Source organism: Canis lupus, chromosome 9, assembly GCF_011100685.1.
Source record: "Canis lupus familiaris isolate Mischka breed German Shepherd chromosome 9, alternate assembly UU_Cfam_GSD_1.0, whole genome shotgun sequence".
In the NCBI taxonomy this organism is placed as follows: Eukaryota; Metazoa; Chordata; class Mammalia; order Carnivora; family Canidae; genus Canis; species Canis lupus.
In genome coordinates this window covers 41,635,826-41,658,578 of record NC_049230.1, presented here as the reverse complement: position 1 = coordinate 41,658,578, position 22,753 = coordinate 41,635,826, and the positions used below count along the sequence as shown (strand labels likewise).

The following is a 22,753-nucleotide window of genomic DNA, read 5'->3' as shown; positions in this document are numbered from 1 at the left end:
GATCCTGGGTCTCCAGGATCGCGCCCTGGGCCAAAGGCAGGTGCCAAACCGCTGTGCCACCCAGGGATCCCTGCTTAGGCCTTTATATTGCCACATCAGTTTGTCATTGGATGAGGGCTACCCAGGAAGGGTTTGACCTTGGGTAGGGTCATTCTCTGAAAGTGAGGCAATCCCTGAAGGATAGAGCATTTCTAGCAGTTAAGGAAACAAATTCTTCCCTGAAGGGGAGCTGGGCAATATCTCAGCATCTACTACAATTCCTCTGTATCCACTAAGAGTGCTTATCTTTATTACTACCTTGCTTTTCCTAGATCTGGGTTTCATTTGTTGCAAAATTTTAGTTTTCTAGTATCATTATGAACACAAAGATTTAAATGCATATATTTGACAAACTTTCTGTTGATTTAAACATATAGAAAGATGCGCAAATGTATGTAAATATACAACTTAATAAATGTTGATAGTGTCAACACACCAGTGTAACTAGTATAATCCTAGCAGTCCTTCCTTCTGCGTTTCCTTCTAGTCATTACCTGTTCTTTCCAGGGGTCTCTACTATCCTGACTTGAATTTATCATGTGTTTGAAATTTGTGTAACATAACATAATCATAGAGTAAGTGATACTTTGTTATGACTTCACTCATTTGTGAAATTAAGCTTATAGTTGTAAGTCATTTATTTTAATTGCTGTATAGTTTTTCTTTGAGTATACAGCTTTTTAAAAAACAAATTCTGCTACTGCTAGACACTTGACATGTTTTCAGTTTATGAAAGTGCTGTTATAAACATTTTTGTACACATCTTTTGAGGGATGCATATACATATTTCTTTTTGGTGTATATATATACCTAGTGAAATTGCTAAGAATGTAAATATCCCATTTTAGTAGATAATGTGAGGTATTTTTTTCAAAATAATACCAGATTTACACTCCTACTAGTGATGTTTGAATTCTAGTTGCTGGGTGCCTGGCTGGCTCCATTGAAAGAGTGTGTGACTTTTGAGTTCAGGGTTGTGGGTTAGAGCTCCACATTGAGTGTGGAGATTACTTAAATAAATAAACTTTAAAAAAAAGTTCCAGTTGCTGCAGTTTGCCCCTGTTTATGTAGGATGTAGCCCTTGGAGCTTATAGTTGAAAGCAGGGTGTATTTTTAGCCTCCCAGCAGGTTCTGAACTCTAATCTTTTGTCTTCCTGAGGTTATGAGACTTTGAAATGCTGCTTTGCTTTTCAGAAGTTTTTGTCTGAGTTTTTATTTTTATTTATTTATTTTTTTAAAGATTTTTATTTATTCATGAGAGAGAGAGAGAGAGGCGGAGAAGCAGGCTCCATGCAGGGAGCCAGATGTGGGACTCGATCCTGGGTCTCCAGAATCAGGCCCTGGGCTGAAGGCGGTGCTAAACTGCTGAGCCACCCGGGCTGCCCTTGGCTGAGCCTTTAAACCTTTTCAGTCAGTCCTGCATTGGAGGCCCCATCATATCTTCAGTTTTGTCACTTTAGCCCTCAGTGTCAACCCATGTCTTGGATGGTTTCTCTTTCCTTCAACAGAGGTACCTTACTTGGAACATGACTTTTTGGCACACTTTCGTTTTCTGTTGCAATGTTATTCTGTCTCTTATTCTTTTTCTTTGTAATAACTTCACATATAAAGTGACCATATTCTTTGTTGTTGTTGCTCATTTTTAAGGGGGGAGGGGCAGAGGGAGAGGAAGAGAGAGAGAGAATCTGAAGCAGGTTCCAAACCTGGTTTGGAGCCCAACACGTGGGGCTCAATCCCAAGACCCTGAGATCATGATCTGAACTGAAATCAAGAGTGAGATGCTTAATTGTTTGAACCACCCAGGCGCCCCTGCTGTTGCTTATTTCTTTGTGAAATTAGTTTCCCTGAATTGGTGGGAGGGAAATGTGAGCCAGAATAGCTTTTTATCTTCATGGCTCTAGAGTTCTTCTGTTACTTTCATGAAATTAAACATCATCTCATCCTTTTTGAGCTTTTGTAGCTTTTGTCCTCTTTTCCACCTTTATCTGGGCCTTCTTCCTTTGTTCCTGTTGTCTAGTGTGAAGTGAATCTCAGCAATTTCTCCTTAGTGTGAGCTTCATCCTAAAAGAGGTTACTGCTGCAGTTGGTTAGCTTAGAACTGTGCTGCTCAGTGGTGTCCAATAGCTACTTACATTTAAGTAAATTAAATGGAACTTAACATTTAATTCCTCATCTGCATTAGCCTTGTAACAAGTGCCTTGTAATAGCACTTGGAATGTGCTTAACTGTCTGCATTAGCCTTGTAATAGAACACGTGGCTATGGCTATGGTACGGCTATGGTATTGAGCTTGTTGAAATAGTATAATATCACTGCAGAAAGTTCTGTTAGACAGTGGTGGTTTGAAATGTACTCTGTTCTCTTTAAGCATTATTGTAGACCTTTTGTACTGGTGTGCAAATGGCAATATACAAAAAACCTCTTGTGTTTCAGCTAATGTCCGTCCTTCCTTCCTTCCTTCCTTCCTTCCTTCCTTCCTTCCTTCCTTCCTTCCTTCCTTCCTTCCTTCCTTCCATCTGTCCCTCAGCTAATGTTCTTAAGTTGGCCTATTGTACTTTTCATTGAGAATGGAATAGAATTTTGGGATTTTTCTCTTGTCAGATCCATTCTACTTCCCTCTGCTTTCTTTTGCAGAGATGCTTATACCACACCAGTTTTGTAGATGAAGTGGTTTGTTCCTATTTGCTTGTATTTTTGGGCTTTGTTGGTGCCTTGTCCCCTGCTTTACTGAGTTCACTTATTCAGATGCTAATTGCATCTGGAAGTACCCTCAGAAACACACCCAGAAATAATGTTTAGCCAAATTATCTGTACATCCTAAGATCCAGTCAAGTTAACCCATAAAATTAACCATTACAGAGTGAGTTGGGGAGATTTACAAGCTACATTGTATCCATTGCCTTCTTCTAAAATTCTCATTTCATAGGTCTTTCAGTTTTTTTCCCCCCTTCATAACCATTAAAATTAACAGAATTCTGTAGCTCCTGTTCTGCCGCTCCCAAACCCTAAAAATGCTTCCCTCTTTTATTTAATGTTTATTATCAAATCAGTTACCTATTATTAACTGACTAGGCAAACTTGGGCATGCCACTTAGTCTTTTTCCAGTTTTGATTGCACCATTTAAAAAATGAGAATGCTGGACTTAGGTCTGTTTTTTCCACAGAGGAACCTCACAAGTGTTCTCTCTTCGCATTAGCAGGATCTAATATTTAAACGATAGATATATTCATGATGCTATTAAATACAAAATGCTACTTTTGAACTGAGTAGAGGTGAACTTCTTAGCAGTGTGACTTAACTCATTCTCAGGTAAATGTAAATGTGGTCCCCTTAAAATATTTTTTTGCTCCCGAAACTGACCTGTTTGTTGTTCTGTAACTTCCTCAACTATGTACCTGAGAATGGTCATCTTACCTGAGTCAGTCTTACTGTGTTCATTCCAAGTGATACAGCTTGCTTATTTCTGAAAAATATGTAGTTATTTGCCATTATTAATTAGAGGTTGGGGCATAGATGTTGTTGGTATGTTGTTCTTTTAATGCTGGAGTTCAATGTATAAGGAAAAGAATTGTATGCATTTTATTGCATACATTCTCTGAAATAATTTTTAGCTACAAGGAAATAGCTCTGTTTCTGTGAGTCACCATCTCTTATGTAATACTGGGTAAAGTTTTAATTTTGTAGGTAGAGATTTATGACTTCTAGAAAGAAAGCTGCAAAAATTGAAATTTCAAGAGTTTTAGACATGCTGCAATTGCTAGTTTGTATTGAAAATTGGAGTTTGAGGTACAAACGTACATAACTGTGGCTGATAAAAATTTTCCTAAAATCTCATGAGTTTCAGTGAGAAATAGTTCTTTTTAGTCGTTTTCATGTATAAGCTAACATTTTCTTTTTCTCTTAGCTTCCAATAAAAACAGGACAGCAGAACACGCATACCAAAGTCAGTACTGAACACAACAAGGAATGTCTTATTAATATTTCCAAATACAAGTTTTCTTTGGTTATCAGCGGCCTCACCACTATCTTAAAGAATGTTAACAATATGGTGAGTATTTAGGTCATTGTTTTGTGGGGGAATTTGCTTTGGTTTGTTTTTTATTTAAAGACAGCAGATTATGAAGTATTGGAAAATCCTTTGCTGTGGGCTTTGGATATAAACATTCATCGTATTTTGTGGATATTTATCTTTCATTTTAGTTTTTGATTTTTTTCTCTTAAATACTTTGCTTATTTGTGACCCAGTCTTTTCTGTTATTTTTTGGAATTAGAATTTCATACACTTTAGGTCATATATGAATTGATTACATAGTAATCTATTAAAATCTTTTCCTTACCTGCTTCTTTGAATATTTACTTATTAGATTGTACAGTCCTTAGTAGACAACAAATAAAATTTGACCTTGTAGTGTTAAGATGTGAAATTACTTTTACGATGATACTGCTTTCTTTCCTCCTATAACCTGTGACAGATCCTGTAGTAGTTAGAGATCCTGTTGAAATGATTTTCCTCAATTAGCAATTTAAACAAGTAATTCCACTGTCAAAAGCTTGCAGTTGCCTTTATTCCTGTTTCACATTACCTAGAGTTCAAGTTACTCCACCTATTCTGTCTCTGTACCTTTGAACATACCATTTGTCCTGGTTCTCAGGTGATTCCTTCCTCTTTGTCAATTCCTCCCTAAATTTTCCTTTACACTCAGTTCAAAACAGCTGATCTGGGTCTGGGTATTTCCTGATTAATTCCAAATTGCTCTTTCTGTCTTTAGCACTTATAACCACAATTTATATTGTTTGTTTTGAGCTATGAGACTGACTTCTGGTTGTAGATTATGAGAATCCTCTCATTTTTACAGTCACATCTTCAGTGCGTTTTTTTGTTTAATAACTTGGTTAGACAATGCCCGAAACTTAGAAAACTGACAAATTGGAGCTGTGGGCAGTGATTTGCCTTACAAAGAAATTTTTTCTTTATAGAAAAAATTTAAGATTTATCTGAAAACAGCAGGACTTCTTGTGAATATGTAAAGTGATATACATTTAAGGTTTTGTGGTGCTCTTCTGTTGCATAGTGTGTAGGGCATGGTGATAAGATTTTACTTATATAAATATGTGGTTGTGTTCCCAGTTAGATGAAAATATTTTATTATTTGTAACCTTTTCAAAAACAAAAACAAAAGCAATATTGTGATATTGGCATTCATTTAGTGCTTATTGAGTAAGCTTAATTGTGGAAACCATAGTTTCTTGTTGGTGGTAAATAACTTAGTATTAAATTTAAGAATAATAAATGCCTAAAATTCACTGTAATTGGTGTTACAGTAAGAATTGAGGCTTTGATTATTTCATGGTATTGAAGTAGGTTAAATGTTCAAGATTTCTGGTTAAGATCTGTATGTATATCTAAATCCTATATATTTTAAAAGTATAAACCAAAGTTATTTTCTTTTATTGTATAAGGCTAATGGCAGACTATAATAAATGCCAGCATTTTTGTTTGCCTGGGAATTTATTTGAGCATTAAGATAAAATCAGAAACAATACATTTAAATACAGTCTAATCTGGGAGATAAAATGGAAGAACTTGATTTTTTTTTTCTTAATCCTTAGTCTCTCACTTTTCAGATGTGTGCTGGTTTGTAGTAGAGTAATAGCCAACTTATAGTGTTCTGAATATCTTTTCTTTTAGAGAATATTTGGAGAAGCTGCTGAAAAAAATTTATATCTCTCTCAGTTGATTATATTGGATACACTGGAAAAATGTCTTGCTGGGGTAAGTAAATCTAAAATAGGCAGATTTTATGAAGTCAGTTTTGAGAATGATCTGATGTACCAAAGTATAGATGTGGACAAGAAAAGTCATGCAGAGTTTTTTGGTCTAAGACATGAATATAAATTTTGTTAACAAAACTAACTGTAGATGAGTTTTCAAGAGAAAATTATTTTCTTATATTTTGTAAATTAAATAGATACTATATTTACTTATAAAGTGTTAAGCTTGAGCCACATGTCTCTGTCTCAGGTTGTTTAGAAAAGATTTTTATGAAAAAAGCCACTATTTGATTTAATTGCTCCAAATATTGTTAGGCCTGTGGCATTGCTTAACTGTGAAAAAACATGCTGCAAAAGACCATGAGTAATCTTGTTTGCCCCAGACCATTTTAATATTTTACTTTTCAAACCTATATAAAAGGGAACTTTAAAAAATTACAATTGTAACTATTACTGATAGATTCTACCTTAAGAACACTTGTTATGTGTAAGTTATGAACATACAAGATAGGTATGCAGAGGAATAAATACAAAACTTCTTTCTTAGGGTTCCTCTAAATAGTTATTTCAGTATGTTTCAACTATGACTTAATTAGAATTTTTTAAAGAATATTTTTGTTGTATAACGCAAGGTGTTTCTATGCTTCGACAGACTTAACTCTTAATGGAACATGGTAGGAGTTTATGTAAATATATAAATTTTATATCTTCATTTTAAAGATCTGTCTATTCATGATATATTAGTTACTATGTTCTCTCTTCCTTTGGCACATGTTTTGCTTTTATTTAGAATTGCTTCTGTCTTCAACGTGTCACAGTTGTTTTCTATAGTAACCATAGATGGGCGGGACTTGGATATGAATATTGATTATGTGGTTGAGAAGAGATGGAATGGTCAGTAGTGTTTGAGGAAGGGGAAAAATAATTACATTCACTCAACTATGTATCCTGGGGGAAGAGATAAATTTAAGACTATAGGCTACAAAACCTAAGCATAATGTTTTAAACTCTTTTTATTGACCCTTGGCCATATTCTAAAATTGTTAGACAGTGTTTATAAGTTTTCTACTTAAATTGAGGATGAGCTAGTTCTGTTTTTAGGTTGGTGCTTTCTTTTAATTTGTGATATGCTGTTGTTCATTTGTAAAGTGGAGTGAAAAACAAAAGTGCTGTAAAATAGGATGATGTAATTGTCATGGTGGACAGTTTTTAAACATCCTGAATCAGTTCTCTAGTATTTACAATCAAACCAACAAGACAACGAGTATATCAGCCATATCCATGTTTGAATGGAGGTAGGGTGGTTTATTGCCTCTGTCAATCCTATAGCTTTTCTCTATTAACATTTGTAAGTGAGAGGTAATGGTAAAAGTATTTTAGAGAATGATTAGTGATATTATTGGCCCCTGTTGGAGATAGCCTAACTGAAACTCTAATAAGTGGGCATGGTATAACTTATATAATGCATAAAATATATTATCTTGCTCTGTTCTATTGAAAATGTATGAATTTTTTTCATTGAATTTTCAGTTAAAAATGCTACTCATATTATCACATAATTGTGTTTTCTTGGATTGTGTTCAATGATTTTATGGTTGTCTGTTGATTTTCATTTTTAGATTGAAGTAAGTTGAGGTAGTTTAAGAAGAAGAAGTGAACTTACAAGTACATATTTATTAGTAGTTGAAATAGCTAAATGAGAATGATCAAATATTTACCAGTATCATGCTACAAGTAAAACTTTGTAGAATTTGAGGAATCTTTGTTCCTGCATATATAACCATTATTTAAAAGATTGAACACTTCTGTAATTTTTGCATGTTTATTAATTGGAGTTTCAGCATTTCTATTGTTGGATTGGCCTATAAGATACAGGCATTGCCACTTGAATTTTGCAGGTTTTTGTGACATGTGTTTATTTGCTTTCTGTATATTTCAGTGTATTTACATCTGAAAGCACTTGGATTGCACTTATAGAATCAAGCATAGTACAGAATTACATAAATATTTTATTCTTTGTCATCATGCTTGGTATTACCAAAATTGTCATTCATACACAAATATTTAGCTGTTAGGTGATATATTGATGTGGAACAGTGTATCTACAGGATAGCTCATCCATTGGTTATTTTGTTAATTGTAGGGAAAAGATTTATTTTATAAAGTAGAAATCTTAATGTTAACAGCAGTTATCAAGCTCGGTATGCCATTAACATTGGGACCACCTGGCATTATGTACTCCTGATGTGAGATAATATGAATTACACTGCATTATCTGAAGTGTTTAACCTGAATTTATAATCAGGCCATTAGATTTAGGTTTCAGCTACAGAAAATACATTAACTACAAGAACAAGTTAAGTTACACTACTAAGAAATAACCAATAATATGAACATTTTGTAAGGCCCATTTTCTTAAAAAAGTCAATGTTAGAGAAAGTAAAAATTATGTATATGGAGTATTGGGGGTAGAGGTTGTTTTGAATAAAGAGACTAAAGGAATCATGCTACAATCATCTGAACCTTCTGTGGATCCTGATTGAATTAAAAAGAAGTTATGAGGGCACCTGGATGGCACAGTCCATTAAGCATCTGCCCTTGGCTCAGGTCATGATTCCAGATCTATTAGGCTCCCTGCTCAGTGGGGAGCCTGCTTCTTCCTTTCCTCCTCACTCGTGTTCTCTGTTACTAGCTCTTTTCTGTCTCAAATAAATAAAAATCTTAAAAGTTATGAAAGATATTTTGGGGGCAGTTGGGGAAGTTTGAATATAGATTATTAGCTGATGTAAGGGGAATTGCTTTTTTTTATGTGGTGATTATATCAAAGTCATATTAGAGAATTTCCTTATTTTTATTTTCTAAAGATTTTATTTATTTTAAAGAGAGTTGTGTGCACATGCAAAGGAGGGGAGAAGTAAAGGGAAAGGGAGTGGGACAAGCGGACTGTGCGTTGGGTGCAGAGCCTTTTGGGCTCTATCTCGTGACCCTGAAATCATGTCCTGAGCTGAAATCAAGGTCAGCCAGCCACCCAGGCACCCCAAGAATGTCCTTATTTTTAAGAGATGATGAAGTACCTATGGATGAAATATGTTATTTTGAAATGGCTCAACAACAACAACAACAAAAAATTAAGCTGTTTTGGTCAGTGGTCAGTCCACTCAGAGTCAGGTATGATTGTCCTTCCAGGATTTTATTTGAATTTGAGACAGATGACACAATGCACTCACAAATGAATATGAGTAAAGTTTATTTGGAACTCACAACAAACTTGAGACTCCTAGGAGTGGAAAGGCTTATAGGGAGTTGATGAACAGGGAATGAACGGTGGTGGTGGTGGTGGAGGAGGAGGATGCTGCTAGAGAGGATGGATTGGTTGGGGGCTGGGTTTATTGTGATTAAGAGGTGAAAGATGGGGAAAAAAAGGTAAAAAAAGGAACCATCCAAACACAATGAAATAATTGTTGAATGTAGATGATGACTACATGAGTGTTCATTATTCTATTTCAATTCTTATGTCTGTTTGAAAATTTTCATAACTAAAAATCTTTACATGTAAATTTAAGAAAGTTTTAGAATTCTGTGATTATTTCTATTGCAGCAACCAAAGGACACGATGAGATTAGATGAAACAATGCTGGTCAAACAGTTGCTGCCGGAAATCTGCCATTTTCTTCATACCTGTCGTGAAGGAAACCAACATGCCGCTGAACTTCGGAATTCCGCCTCTGGGGTTTTATTTTCTCTCAGCTGCAACAACTTCAATGCAGTGTTTAGTCGCATTTCTACCAGGTTAGTGTGTAAATCTACATAGAACTGTTGTTAAGTAATATAATTTTAGAAGTCTTTCTTTTGTCCACATAAAAATAAAAAGTTGACAGAAACAAATTTGACTTGGGCTTTTGTGTAAATTTTATACATTGATTTCTTTGACATTTTTATGCAATATTGTGATATTAATGTGTACAATTAAATGTGAGTACTGTTATGAAGTTAAAAGTCCAAATTTTAGAAAAATTATTATTCATGATCAGGTTTTTAACACTATTTTGAGTTTTTGGTTGAGCTTTTTAATATTATTCCTTTAAATGGAGTTAGCTAATCAGGTAGAATAATTGAGAAGAATAGTTGGAATTCTAATGACCTAATAGCTCTGTTCTTTATCACAAGATCCTGAGTTACCAAACAAAAACAAAACCTAGGGATATTGAAGCACAAGGAAGTGAGTAATTGCAAAGTAGACTTCTCCAGAAAGTAGACTGCGTTTTAAATGTATGAACTCTAAAAGCTCCCATTTTTTGAGTATTTACAGCATGTGTTTATGCTGTTTTATCCACTTAGTATCTTTGAAATGTAGGTGATACTTCCCTCAGTTTACAGGTAAGCAAACTAATATCCAAAGAATTTATTAAGGCACTTTTTGAAATAATGGAGGGCCCCAAATTTTTAAGTCAGACTGGGTTTTAGAGTCTGTTAAATCCACTATACCGGGCTGCTACTCTATACTTTGATTTTAATCATATGTTTATGAAATCTTTTTTATGATATTTTTACTGTTGTGCTTTAAGTTTGTATGATAAATATGATTTTAGCTTTTATTGATGAGTAAAAATCATGTGATTGTCAGTTGTGATATGCAACAGGTGGGAAGAAATTGGTATATAGATAGTGCTATATAGAGTAGAATTATAACTCATGGTAGCAAGTAACTCTGGAACCTGCTCTGATGGGAATGGTTTGCCTATCTTGTGTAAGTAGAGTTAAATGGGTCCTTAATTATGACCAAGTAGGAAGTATAACATGAATCAGTGAATTAGTGAATCTAAGACTAATACAGAATATGGAAAAATAGCCCTCTTTGTTTATTGATACATCCTTCATCTTTTGACTTGTCTGTGTTGTGTGAACAGTGGACTTCCATTAGTCAGCTTTGTTCATTTTTCTGTTGTTTTCCAACAGGTGTGAATGAAAATATACATCTTAATTTGAGAGTTTGTGCTATAGAGTTTTGGGTGAATTGGTTAACTTCAGAATCCTGCCATCTTTTTAATTAAAAAAATGACATTTCTAGAGTCTTGATGCTAGACAACAGTATTTTTCAATCCCTTATCAGAACTGGTGCGAAAAAAATTAAATTTTGTTTAATGGTATAAATATGATTGATGCTGTTAGGTAATGTTTATACAATAGAACCGTATCTTCATGAAATCTTTTGAGTGATAACATTTTATATTCTGAGTAATATTAAACTAGTTGAAGTAGCAAGGTAACTGACACTTAGGGAATAGGAAGTGTGAAAATTATAAAAGACAAAACAAAAGACAAAAACATTTAAGTGACTACTACACCAGCTTACTATTTGAAATAATCTTACATTGATGGTAGAAAATTATCAGAATAATAAAATATTTTTAGGTCTATCCAAGCATGAGTTGCTTTATAAAACACAGCAAATGTGCCACCTTTTAAAAACTCTAGAAATTTTCCAGTCATCAAAGATTTCATTTTATACGATTTTACAGCATCAACACATGTAAATATAGACAACTTTTGTGTGTATACTGAACCTAGTTCACTGTTTCCAGAGAGAAGTATCTCCAGAATACAGGGGACAGACTGCTCAGAAATGGGATCTCTGAAATATGTTGCAGACAAATGCATTTCATGTAGCTTGTTCCAGAAATTGGAGCTGATCTTGTTAGAGGACCACTCACCTAAAAGGCTTAATGTAGATGTAGATATCCTATGACATTCCTGTCATAGCATTAGGTGACTTAAAATATACAAGCGAGTAGAATGGCAGTTCTTTCTTTTTTTAATTTTTATTTTTAATTTAATTTTAATTTTTAAAAAAGATTTTATTATTTGCGAGAGGGGGAGACAGAGATAACAACAGAGATAGCAAGAGGAAGCATGAGCAAGGAGGAGAGGGAGAAGCAGACTCCCTGCTGAGCAGTGAGACTGCCACAGGGCCTGATCCTGGGACCCCAGGATCATGGACCTGAGCTGAAGGCATATACTTGGACTGAGCCATCCATGCCCCATTTTTTTTTTTGTAAGATTTTATTTGTTTCTTTGAGAGAGGTTGTGTGAGAGTGATAGAGCATGAGTGGAGGAGGGGGAAGGGGCCGAGTTAGAGGGAGAGGGAAAGGGAGAAGGAGACTCCTTGATCAGCAGGGACCCCAGGATCATGATCTGAGCCAAAGGCAGACACTTAACTGACTGAGCCACCCAAGCACCCCTAGAATGGCAGTTCTTTCTGAAGATTGATTTTATATCTGACATATATCTGACATAAATGAAAATTTACTCTGTGACTATTCTACCTGTCCACAAATATTTCTCTTTTAGGATTAACATTAGCTTTTGATATTTCTGGCCTTTGATGTTTTTTGGGGGAATATGGGCTTACAGACCTTCTGGCCTTTGATGTTTTTTGGGGGAATATGGGCTTACAGACCTGAGCCAATGTTCTGTGGCTCATAGTATTCTTTTATGTAGAAGATGAGGAGCTATCTCCATAGAATTACTGTACAGGGGACGCCTGGGTGGCTCAGTGGTTGAGCGTCTGCCTTTGGCTCAGGGAGTGATCCTGGGGTCCTGGGATGGAGTCCAACATCGGGCTCTTTGTGTGGAGCCTTCCTCTCCCTCTGCCTATGTCTCTGCCTTACTCTCTGTCATGAATAAATAAATAAAATCTTAAAAAAAAAAAAGAATTACTATATAATTGTACTAGATCTAATTGTTTTGTAGTGGGAAGGCCCTGCAGAATATCTGATTTGACATATTACCAGAAGCCGAAGATTCAGTGATTTTTTTTTTTTTAAAGATTTTATTTATTTATTCATGAGAGACACACAGAGAGAGGCAGAGACACAAGCAGAGGGAGAAGCAGGATCCCTGCAGGGAGTAGGATGTGGGACTCGATCCCAGGACCCTGGGATCATGCCCTGAGTCACAGGCAGACACTCAACCACTGAGTCACCCAGGTGCCCCAGATTCAGTGATTTTAAGAGTTCCTTTGATTCTTTTTTCCTCCTTTTTAGAGAAGGGGAAAAGGGGTATAAGGGAAGAGTGAAGTGGGGCAGGGCAGAGGGGGAGAGAGAGAATCTTAAGCAGATTATGCACAGTATGGAGCTGAACACAGGGCTTGATTTCAGAACCCTGAGATCATGACCTGAACTGAAATCAAGAGTCAGAACCTTGACTGACTGAGCCGTCCAGATGCCACAAAAGTTCTATTTGATTCTTTCATAGATCTACTGGATTTTTTTTTATGGTTTCTTATTCTTAATAGTTTTAAATTTTTTATATGGCTGTAATAATTTAGAACATACTTATTTAATATTTTCTTAAGATTGTTAAATAATCTCATATGCTTGTATGTGCCAATTCTCATTCATAGTGAATAGTTTCCTCTCTTTTGTAAACTTTGATTGCAAATTCATCTTTAATGCACATCTGTATTTTCTTTGGGAATCTCTTGTATCTTGGAACTGTGGGAGTGTCCTAGTGATGGTTTTTGCATTTGCTTTTACTAAGTGCCCAGCTCTGGCCTTTTTTTTTTTTTTTTGGTTAATTTCTCGTTCCTAGATTGTATGGATAGTATAAATGTGGACTTCAAATCCATATAAAGTAACAGCCCTGGGTGACTTTTTCCCCTACCCAAAACAGCCAGAGCAGACATACATCTTATGCTAGTAGGTTTTTTTTTCTCCTTCTACTCTTCTCATTCTGTCTCTCTCTGTGCGACTTTCTTTTAAGGAATTGCATAGTTCTAGTTCTTGTTAGTCGTGTGTTTTTTGTTTTTTGTTTTGTTTTGTTTTGTTTTGTTTTTGTAGGGCCGCATTTCCACCCTCTGCGTTATTGGGGTATAAGGCTTTATATCTAGTCCCATGTAGATGTTAACCTCAAACCCCTAGGTTAAGGAGAGGAAAAAACCTAGCTCTTGTGCTTCCTTTGTTGCAAGTTCAGACCATGTCTTCAAAACCATCTCTGGTTTTCAGGTTCCTCTTCATTTCTGTACCTGGGTAGATGGGTGGTGTTTGTTTTCTTTTTTCTTTTTAATTTTAAAAATTTTTAAAAGATTTTATTTATTTATTCATGAGAGACACAGAGAGAAAGGCAAAGACATAGGCAGAGGGAGAAGCAGGCTCCCTGCCGAAAGCCTGATGGGGACTTGATCCCAAGACCCTGGGATCACAACCTGAACCAAAGGCAGACCCTCAACCACTAAACTACCCAGGTGCCCTTTTTTTCCTCTATTTAGAGAGAGAGTGAGAAAGGCAGGGAGGGGCAGAGGGAGAGAAAGAAACTCAGGCAGACTCCCCATTGAGTGCAGAGTCTGAGATAGGGGGCTTGATCTCACCACCCTGAGATCATGACCTGAGCTGAAATCAAGAGTTGGATACTTAACTGACTGAGCCACCCAAGCACTTTTATTTTATTTCTATACGTTTTAAATACCTTTTTTTGTGGTTCAGTTTACCTGGTCTTTCTAGATGTTTTATTTTATTTATTTTTTAAAAAGATTTTATTTATTCATAAGTGATACAGAGAGAGAGAGAGAGAGAGAGAGGAGCAGAGACATAGGGGGGCAGAGGGAGAAGCAGGGTCCATGCCAGGAGCCCGATGTGGGACTCGATCCCAGGACTCCAGGATCACGCCCTGGGCCAAAGGCAGGCCCTAAACCGCTGAGCCACCTAGGGAGGACCCCCTTTCTAGATGTTTTAATAAGTTTTCCACTTCTTTTGCTCCAACTGTCCTTTGATTGCTATGCTTTGGAAATGATGTTTCAGCCTCACAAAATACCCCTTCCCTATGGAAATACTGGACTGTTAAAATGATTAAACTTCTATTTTTCAAAAATGCCCACAAGAATCAGCTTCTCAAAAGTTGGTTTTGCTGATTTATTAAGTTGTTTTTCCGAAGGAATCATATTCCGTATTTCCTAGGCTTTTTGCAGCAGCTGTGGAATTTTTAGTATGTAAGTCAATATTGAGGACCTTGTCATTCCCAGTGTGAGCTGCTAAGCCTTCTCACCCTGATGATATGAAGAGCTTTAGTGTAAGTGCTTAGACTAATTTTATTTTATTTTATTTTATTTTTTATTTATTTATTTTTTTTCTTAGACTAATTTTAATGTTAGCTGTACATCTGCAGGCTAAAGTGAGTGAAAAAGGAACTTGAGAAGGAAGAAGTTGAATCAATTTCATTTTTAGCAACTGAAGATTTAATATGGTTAATGTCAGTTTTAGACTACATTAAATTGGTATAATTCGGGTTGGCTGGGTGGCTCAGTGGTTGAGCGTCTGCCTTTGGCTCAGGGTCTGATCCCAGTTCAGGGATTGAGTCCTACGTCAGGATTGCTGTGAGGAGCCTCCTTCTCCCTCTGCCTATGTCTCTGTCTCTCATAAATCAATAAATAAGATCTTTAAGAAAAAAATGGCTATAACCCAAGTTAATATTATGGCTAAGATTTTGTAGATTATGCTTTTCACCATATCTGTCTCTCTTTGCATTTGTAAACATTAATAATTCCATTCATCTGCTTACATTTTTAATATCTATTAATTGAAGTAACGAATATGCCTCATTAGGAAGCACAGTTCAATAGATTAACAATACCAACTTTTGAAAAGCTGACTTCTATCGCTTCAAGCCTTTTGGCTAAGATCAAGTGAAAAGCTGACTTCTGTGGTTGTTAATGAAAAATGGAGGAAAAATTGTATTCAGACTTAAGTGAATTTTTTTATTAGTTAAAAAATATTTTTTTACATGTTAAATTTTTCTACATTTGTGATAGCTTCATATTTAATCAAAGGGAAATTCAGGGTTTAGAAAGATCTTGCCTTTATAAAATAAGTTCTATTGTGAGGGAGGGACATTAATCAAATAATCACATAAACGTACAGATTGTGAAAAGTGTAAGGAGTAAAAGGCTTACTCATTTTTTTCAGTATGAAGTAAATGAATCCTGTAAATGTAGATAAAATGTCATTTATGTTTCTGAAGTCTAGTTGATGTAATCAGAAGTTAATAAGTGTTTTCATTACAGAAAAATTTCAAAAAATACACATAGCACAGAGACTAGTATATCATACTTACACGTCTTTCTACTTCAGTAGTTCTCTGCATGCTGTGATTTTGTTGTTGTTTAGATAAAAATTATATATATATTTAAGGCATATAGCATGACTTATGTATGCACAGTGAAATCTACTGAATTATCTTGGTTTCTGTCATCGTATCCCCTGAATTAGCAAGGTACCTTTAAATTTTATAATAAATATTTATTGTTTTATTTTTATACGTATATTTTTTCTAAAAAAATTAATCACTGGGATGAGAAGAATCTGTTCAGTTCAGAATTTTGAACTTTCCTTAAGATAAATTAGTTTTGGTTTTTACTTTTCAGGTTACAGGAATTGACGGTTTGTTCAGAAGACAATGTTGATGTTCATGATATAGAATTGTTACAGTATATCAATGTGGATTGTGCAAAATTAAAACGACTTCTAAAGGGTAAGTTTATTTTTTTATTTTTTATTTTTTTTAAAGGGTAAGTTTAAATGTATGATATGTCTGAAACTAATGACTGATTGAAAAACCAGTGTTTTCGGTGTATGAATTGTACCAATTGTGTTGAACTAGAATATCAAAGTGGATTTTATAATGCAAGTGTCCTTGTGAAATAGACAATAATGCTTAATGGTTCAATAATATTTAAGCCCTTGAAAACAAAAAAAATAGTGAGCATCTTAAATCTTGGCAATGGAAATTTTGTTCAACTACAAGTTTTGTTTTAGCAAAGAGAACATACAGGTACTGTTACCTAATTTGTCTAGAATTTCATTTCTTAAGGATAGTTATAGGTTATAGAAGTTACCTGTTTAGCTGTTCTATTGCTAAAAGCAGAGTTAGCAGGATATCAAAGTTTCATAGAATGGAACCAGAAGATTGTGATTTTATGATAAGAGGAGGAATTGAGACAAGCATCTCATTTCTGACATTTGTGTTTTCAGATCTTTTACTGTCTTCCTGATTGACTTTGCAGCATTACAAAGCCTCTTACCTTTTCAGTGAATGTTTCAGTTATAATCCCATCTGGGGACATTATAATGCTTAGATTTATTTATTTCAGAGAGCAAGAGAGTGGAGGTGGGGAAGGGAGGGGGAAAGGTGGAGGGAAAGGGAGAGGGAAACCAAAGCAGACTCCTCACATGGCCTTAATCCCACGACCCAAGATGATGACCCCAGCCAAAACCAAGAGTTGGACATCTAACTGACTGTGCCACCCAAGCACCTATTAATATGTGATTTTAAAGCTTTGGAAAATGCTTTGATTATTATCTTGATTAAAATAAAGTCACAATGAATTGAGAATATTTGTGGTAAACATGAAAATATTAATATAAATCAAGTATCAGTGAGCATTATTGAGTATAAATACCTAAATTCATTTCACAAAAATTGTTTTTTTTGGTTTTGTGTATTATTGGATCCTGGCTAATTTAAGTGTGAAACCTTATAGTATGTGATGTACACTTTTTACACTTTTTAAATTTTACTTTGTATATTGATTAAGGAATTATGAAAAATGATTTTAGTGTCTGACTTAAAAGAAGATTTAGTTGAGAAACTCAACAGTTTTGCAGTGTAATTGTCAAAATACCTTGTTTATAGTTTTTTTTTAACACTTGCTTTAAACTCAATAATTGTTTCCCTAGAGATGTGTAAAAAAGACTATGTAGATCAGTGCTATAAGGTTGTGTTCTATTTCTTTACCCATTTTAAGTCATTGCCATTATGATCAAGCAACAATTAAATCACTTTCAGTAACTTTAATAAAGAAGTAAAATGGATCATTTTAGCTACTGTAAGTGGACAGCAATTGTTTTAGACTATAATAAACCACAACTTAGGTCACAGTTAAAATTTTAAGATCTTAGTATTTATCATTAAACATTAAGATAAGAATGATAAAATTTAGAGATTTTCTCTTGTGTATAAAATCTAATAAATATAAGTGTTTTGTGATTTTTCATGTCTGTTTAGTGACATTTCAGAAATAAACCTAGTCCCAGTTGCGCATGAGTAGGTACTTCTGTAAAACATCAGGTTTCAGGATGCATGGGTGGCTCAGTCGGTTAAGCATCTGTCTGCCTTTGGCTTAAGTCATGATCTCAGGGTCCTGGAATGGAGCCTGGCATCAGGCTCCCTGCTCAGTGGGGAGCCTGCTTCTCTGTCTCCCACTCCCTCTGCTTGTGCTCTTTCTCACTCTGTCAAATAAATGAATAAAATCTTTTTAAAAAAATAAGTTCTTTTAAAGAAATTTAATCTAATAATTAAATGGTTCTCCATGCCAAATAAGAGAAATTAAATGTGTAAATAAATGTCTCTTTTTATTGTGGTAAGTCATTCCCATTGAATATAGCCCCCTCATGAACATAAATTTAGAGTATAACTGATAAATGTGTAAAGTATAAAAAAGCCAGTATTATCTAGGCCAGCAAAAGATGGCTGTAGGTGACAATGGTGAAAGGAGTGGAAGCTTCCTGTAATATGAATAGTAAAATTAGTAATGTGTTTTATTTTTTATTATTTATTTAAAAATATTTTATATATTTATTCATGAGAGACAGAGAGAGGCAGAGACATAGGCAGAGAGAGAAGCAGGCTCCCTGCAGGGAGCCTGATGCGAGACTCGATCCCCAGACCTGGGATCACGCCCTGAGCTGAAGGCATATGCTCAACCACTGAGCCACCCAGGTATCCCAGTAATGTGTTTGAAATTTACTTTAAATTTACAGCATTGTTAAGAAACTGTGTGCAAGAAACCATACTAAGTACTAGGTTTACAAAGAGCAAAACAAAACAAAACAAAACAAAAATCAGAGAGTAATAAAGCTCCCTTTATGGCTTGGCTTATGAGACAAATACATTATTACCAAATTATTTGCAAAGTAATATGGCAAACTCAAGTAAGGTGAGCATATAGTGAGGGAAGAGGTATGAACTTGGGGGTGAGTGGTTAAGAGGAAAAGAGCAAGATACAGAGGTACAAGAGCAGGCCAGATTGTGTTAATAAAAGCATGGTGTCATTTGTTGTATTTTCAGTATGTGTCACACATTATCCTGTGCAGTTTCATGCCTTTTATCATCCATCCTCACAAGAATCCTATGAGACAGATAGTAGTAATATCATTCCTTGTGTAAATGAGGAAATTGAGGCAAAAGTAACATTTCCAGGGTCAGAGAGCTAGTGTAAGTGGCACAGTAAGATTCATATCACATCTTCCTGTTCCTAGAGCCAACTGTTACACATTGTGCTTATGTGTTATAGGGCTTTATTTTAATGGCCATGGGAAGTGATGGAAAGGCTTTAAAGTGGGATCAGTATTTTATTTTAGGCATACCACTTTACTTGAAATTTGCAGGATAGCAGAAGGTTACAATAAGTTCTGAGACTTAGTAACGTGAATGAAAAATGAGAGTAGAGCAAGTCTGGATGGAATGGTGTAGGATGGAGACCAATTGGTAGGGAGTACCACCCTACCCCACCCCAAATTGGTAGGGTGGTACTTCGGAAGTAGAGTACACTAAATTCATAAAATACATCACCTAGCATTTGATGATTAATTTACAAATGTGAGGTTAAAGAGAAATATCACCGAATATTATAGAGCAAGCTGATTCAAGCAGGAAAATAAAGGAAAGGTTGATAGCAGTAAAAAGCTTAGCCAATAAAATGATAAATTTAGTTTTACATCTATTGCCTTTGAGGTATGGGTAGGCTGTCCAGTCAGAAACTTACAGAACTGGAGTAATAAAAGGCATATACATTGGAACTGAGAATAAATTACCATGTGTAACACATTTAAGATGTTATAAGGGTAAAGTTAATGAACATGAGAAGGCAAAAAGGCTCTAGAGCACTGTGAAATATAATGCCATTATTTGAAAATCAAAGGAGAGCAAGAACAAAGAATTTAGAGGGATATATTTTAAAACTTAGAGAGCAAATTAGTCATTTCCAAGTCCAGAAAAAAAATGACATTTAAATTGTTTAGTTTTATTACTCGAAGGCTCATCTCTATCTTAGAAAGATATTTATATAAATATAGAAGGTACTTGTATCCCTTCATTAAAAGTCTATAGGGAGCAACAAAAGCAAAAATAAGTAAGTGGGACAACACCAGATTAAAAGCTTCTGCACAGCAAAGGAAACATCAACAATATGAAAAGGCAGCTTACTGAATGGGAGAAAATATTTGAAAATCATACATGTGATAAGACAAAATATGAGATTGTTCAACTCAATAGCAAAAAAACCCTTACATTGTGACTTTAAAAAATGGGCAGCCGACCTGAATAGATACTTTTCCAAAGAACAAATACAGGTGGCCAGCTGGTACATGAATCTTGTTCAGTATCATTCATCATTAGGAAAATGTAAATCGGAACCACAATGAGGTTCTTAGAATGGCTATTGTCAAAACAATAAGAAATAAGTGTTGGTGAGAATGTGCACTGTTGGTAGGAATGTAAATTGGCACAGCTGCCAAGCAAAATAATTTGGGAGCTCCTCAAAAAATTAAAGGTAGAACTACCATATGATCCAGCAATTTCACTCCTGGGTATTTATCCAAAGAAAATGAAAACATTAACTTGAGAAGATATATGCACCTGGTGTTCATTATTGAATAGTGCAGCATTATTTTACAATAACCAAGGTATGGAAACAATTTCAGTATCCATTGACAGGTGAATGGATAAAGAAGGTGTAAGATATTTATATTTAACATGTACATATGTGTTTTTATATATATTTAAAAGTAATCTTTTAATATTTTATATATTATGTTTATATATAAACATGTATTTATGTATAAGTGGAATATATGTATTATATAAATTAAAATGGAACATTATTCAGCTATAAAAAAGAAATCATAACTATTTGTAACAATACAGATAGGTCTTGAAGGAATTATGTTAAGTGAAATATGTCAGAGAAACAAATACTCTGTGTCTCACTTATATGTGGAACTTTTTTTTTTTTTTTTTTTTTTTTTTAAAGAAAAACACCGAAGCTCATAGATAGAACAGATTGGTGTTTGCCAGATATGGGGCAAAGGATGGGAGGGTGAGCAAAATGGGTGAAGGGAGTTAAAAGGTATAAACTTGCAGTTATAAAAATTCATGGCAACTATAGTTAATAATACTGGATTGTGTATTTCAGAGTTGCCAAGAGAGTAGATCTTCAAAGTTCTCATCATGAGAAAAAAAAATTTGTAGCTATGTATGGTGATGGATGTTAACTAAATGTATTGTGATTATTTCACAGTATATACAAATACTGAATCATTATGTTGTATACCTGAAACTAATATAATGTTATGTTAATTATACCTCAATTAAAACAAGCAAAGTCCATAGGTATTTTCTCCAAGGGACTGTTACCAGTAAAATAGTTTATAGAAGGGTCGTCTTTTCTAGGTATAAATCTTTTTGTAGATGGGGACAACACATAGATGAAGGAGGAAATAAAAAATAATATATTCATACGGAGTGATGTTTAGTCTTGCTTTTAAAATGCAGTCCAGGGCAGCCCGGGTGGCTTAGCGGTTTAGCACCGCCTTCACCTCAGGATGTGATCCTGGAGACCAAGGATTGAGTGCGTCTCACTTCGGGCTCCTTGCATGGAGCCTGCTTCTCCCTCTGCCTGTGTCTCTGCTTCTCTCTCTTTCTGTCTCTCATGAATAAATAAATAAAACCTTAAGAAAAATAAATAAAATGCAGCCCAGTGTTTTGAACAAATTAGCAAAATAAAAACAAAAATGTGTTTAATGAGATACAAATGTGATAAGGCTACTTTCATATGCTGCTCTGTGTGAGTGGCATTTGGCCCAGTCCCTCTGAAAATCAGTTTGACAGTGTTTATCAAGAGAAAATATAAATCTCTTTGACCAGATAATTCTACTTCTGGATCTTATCCTAAAGAAATGAACAGTAATATGGAAAGGATTTTTATATAAAAGTGTTTGTTAGTGTTATTTATAATAATGAAATATTGGAAATATCTTAAATGTACAATTGGAAAATGTTTAAATAACCAGTGACTTAATATATGGACTTAAATATTCTGAAAGACACCAGAGCGTACTTGAACAAACTGTGGCTTTGAAACCCAATTCAGTAGTTAATTAGATCTTTAACCTCAGAAACACAATTTGCTCCTCTATAATATCTGAAAATAGTAAGATTTTAAAAGAAATATATTAGATTGGAAATACCTGACTTGTAAGTATTAAGTAATAGTTACTCTTGTATTTAGAGTCATCAATTATATGTATGAAGAATTTTTAATGATACTGAAAAAATTGGAGATACTACATAAAATGAAGAAAACAGGTTTGATTTAGCCTTTATGATCTCAGCCATGGTAAATATATTTGTCTTATACATGCTTACGAAAAGGGATGGAAGAAGTTCATCAGACCTGTGATTCTGAATGGTGGAATCATGGATGATATTTTAAATTCCCCTTAGATTGTTGTGTATTCTTTGAATTTTCTACAACGACTGTGTGTTTTATACTTTAAAAATCAATTATTAAAAATAAAAACAAAAATCTTTGAAATTCAATGCATAATTGCTTTTTATTGAATTTTGTCTTTAGTGAACATAACCAGTGAGTTTTTGGTTTATATTATCTTTACCTTCACATTGCTTACAAATAATACTAGAACAAAAATTTGTATGTAGAAGGAAAGTTTTGTTTGTTTTTATGAGTAGTTCTGAATTTGTGTTAACTAATCAATTTTAGAGTTAATTAAAAAAAATTTTTTTTCCCTAGAAACTGCATTTAAATTTAAAGCCCTAAAGAAGGTTGCACAGTTAGCAGTTATAAATAGCCTGGAAAAAGTAAGTTATAACATCT

The 22,753-nt window shown here is 34.6% G+C and overlaps 1 protein-coding gene across 10 annotated transcripts in view; it reads left to right on the top strand.

Annotated features, from left to right (window-relative positions):
- Positions 1-22,753, top strand: part of NF1 (neurofibromin 1) — a 274,111-nt gene that overhangs the window by 58,181 nt on the left and 193,177 nt on the right. For all 10 annotated transcript variants that reach the window (XR_005364696.1, XM_038548199.1, XM_038548201.1 and 7 more), the window contains exons 2-6: positions 3,944-4,087; positions 5,729-5,812; positions 9,410-9,600; positions 16,226-16,332; positions 22,670-22,737. Coding sequence is in view for 9 of the 10 variants with exons in the window: in XM_038548199.1 (XP_038404127.1) it covers positions 3,944-4,087; positions 5,729-5,812; positions 9,410-9,600; positions 16,226-16,332; positions 22,670-22,737 (594 nt within the window). In the remaining variant the exon portion in view is untranslated. The remainder of the gene's footprint in view (positions 1-3,943; positions 4,088-5,728; positions 5,813-9,409; positions 9,601-16,225; positions 16,333-22,669; positions 22,738-22,753) is intronic.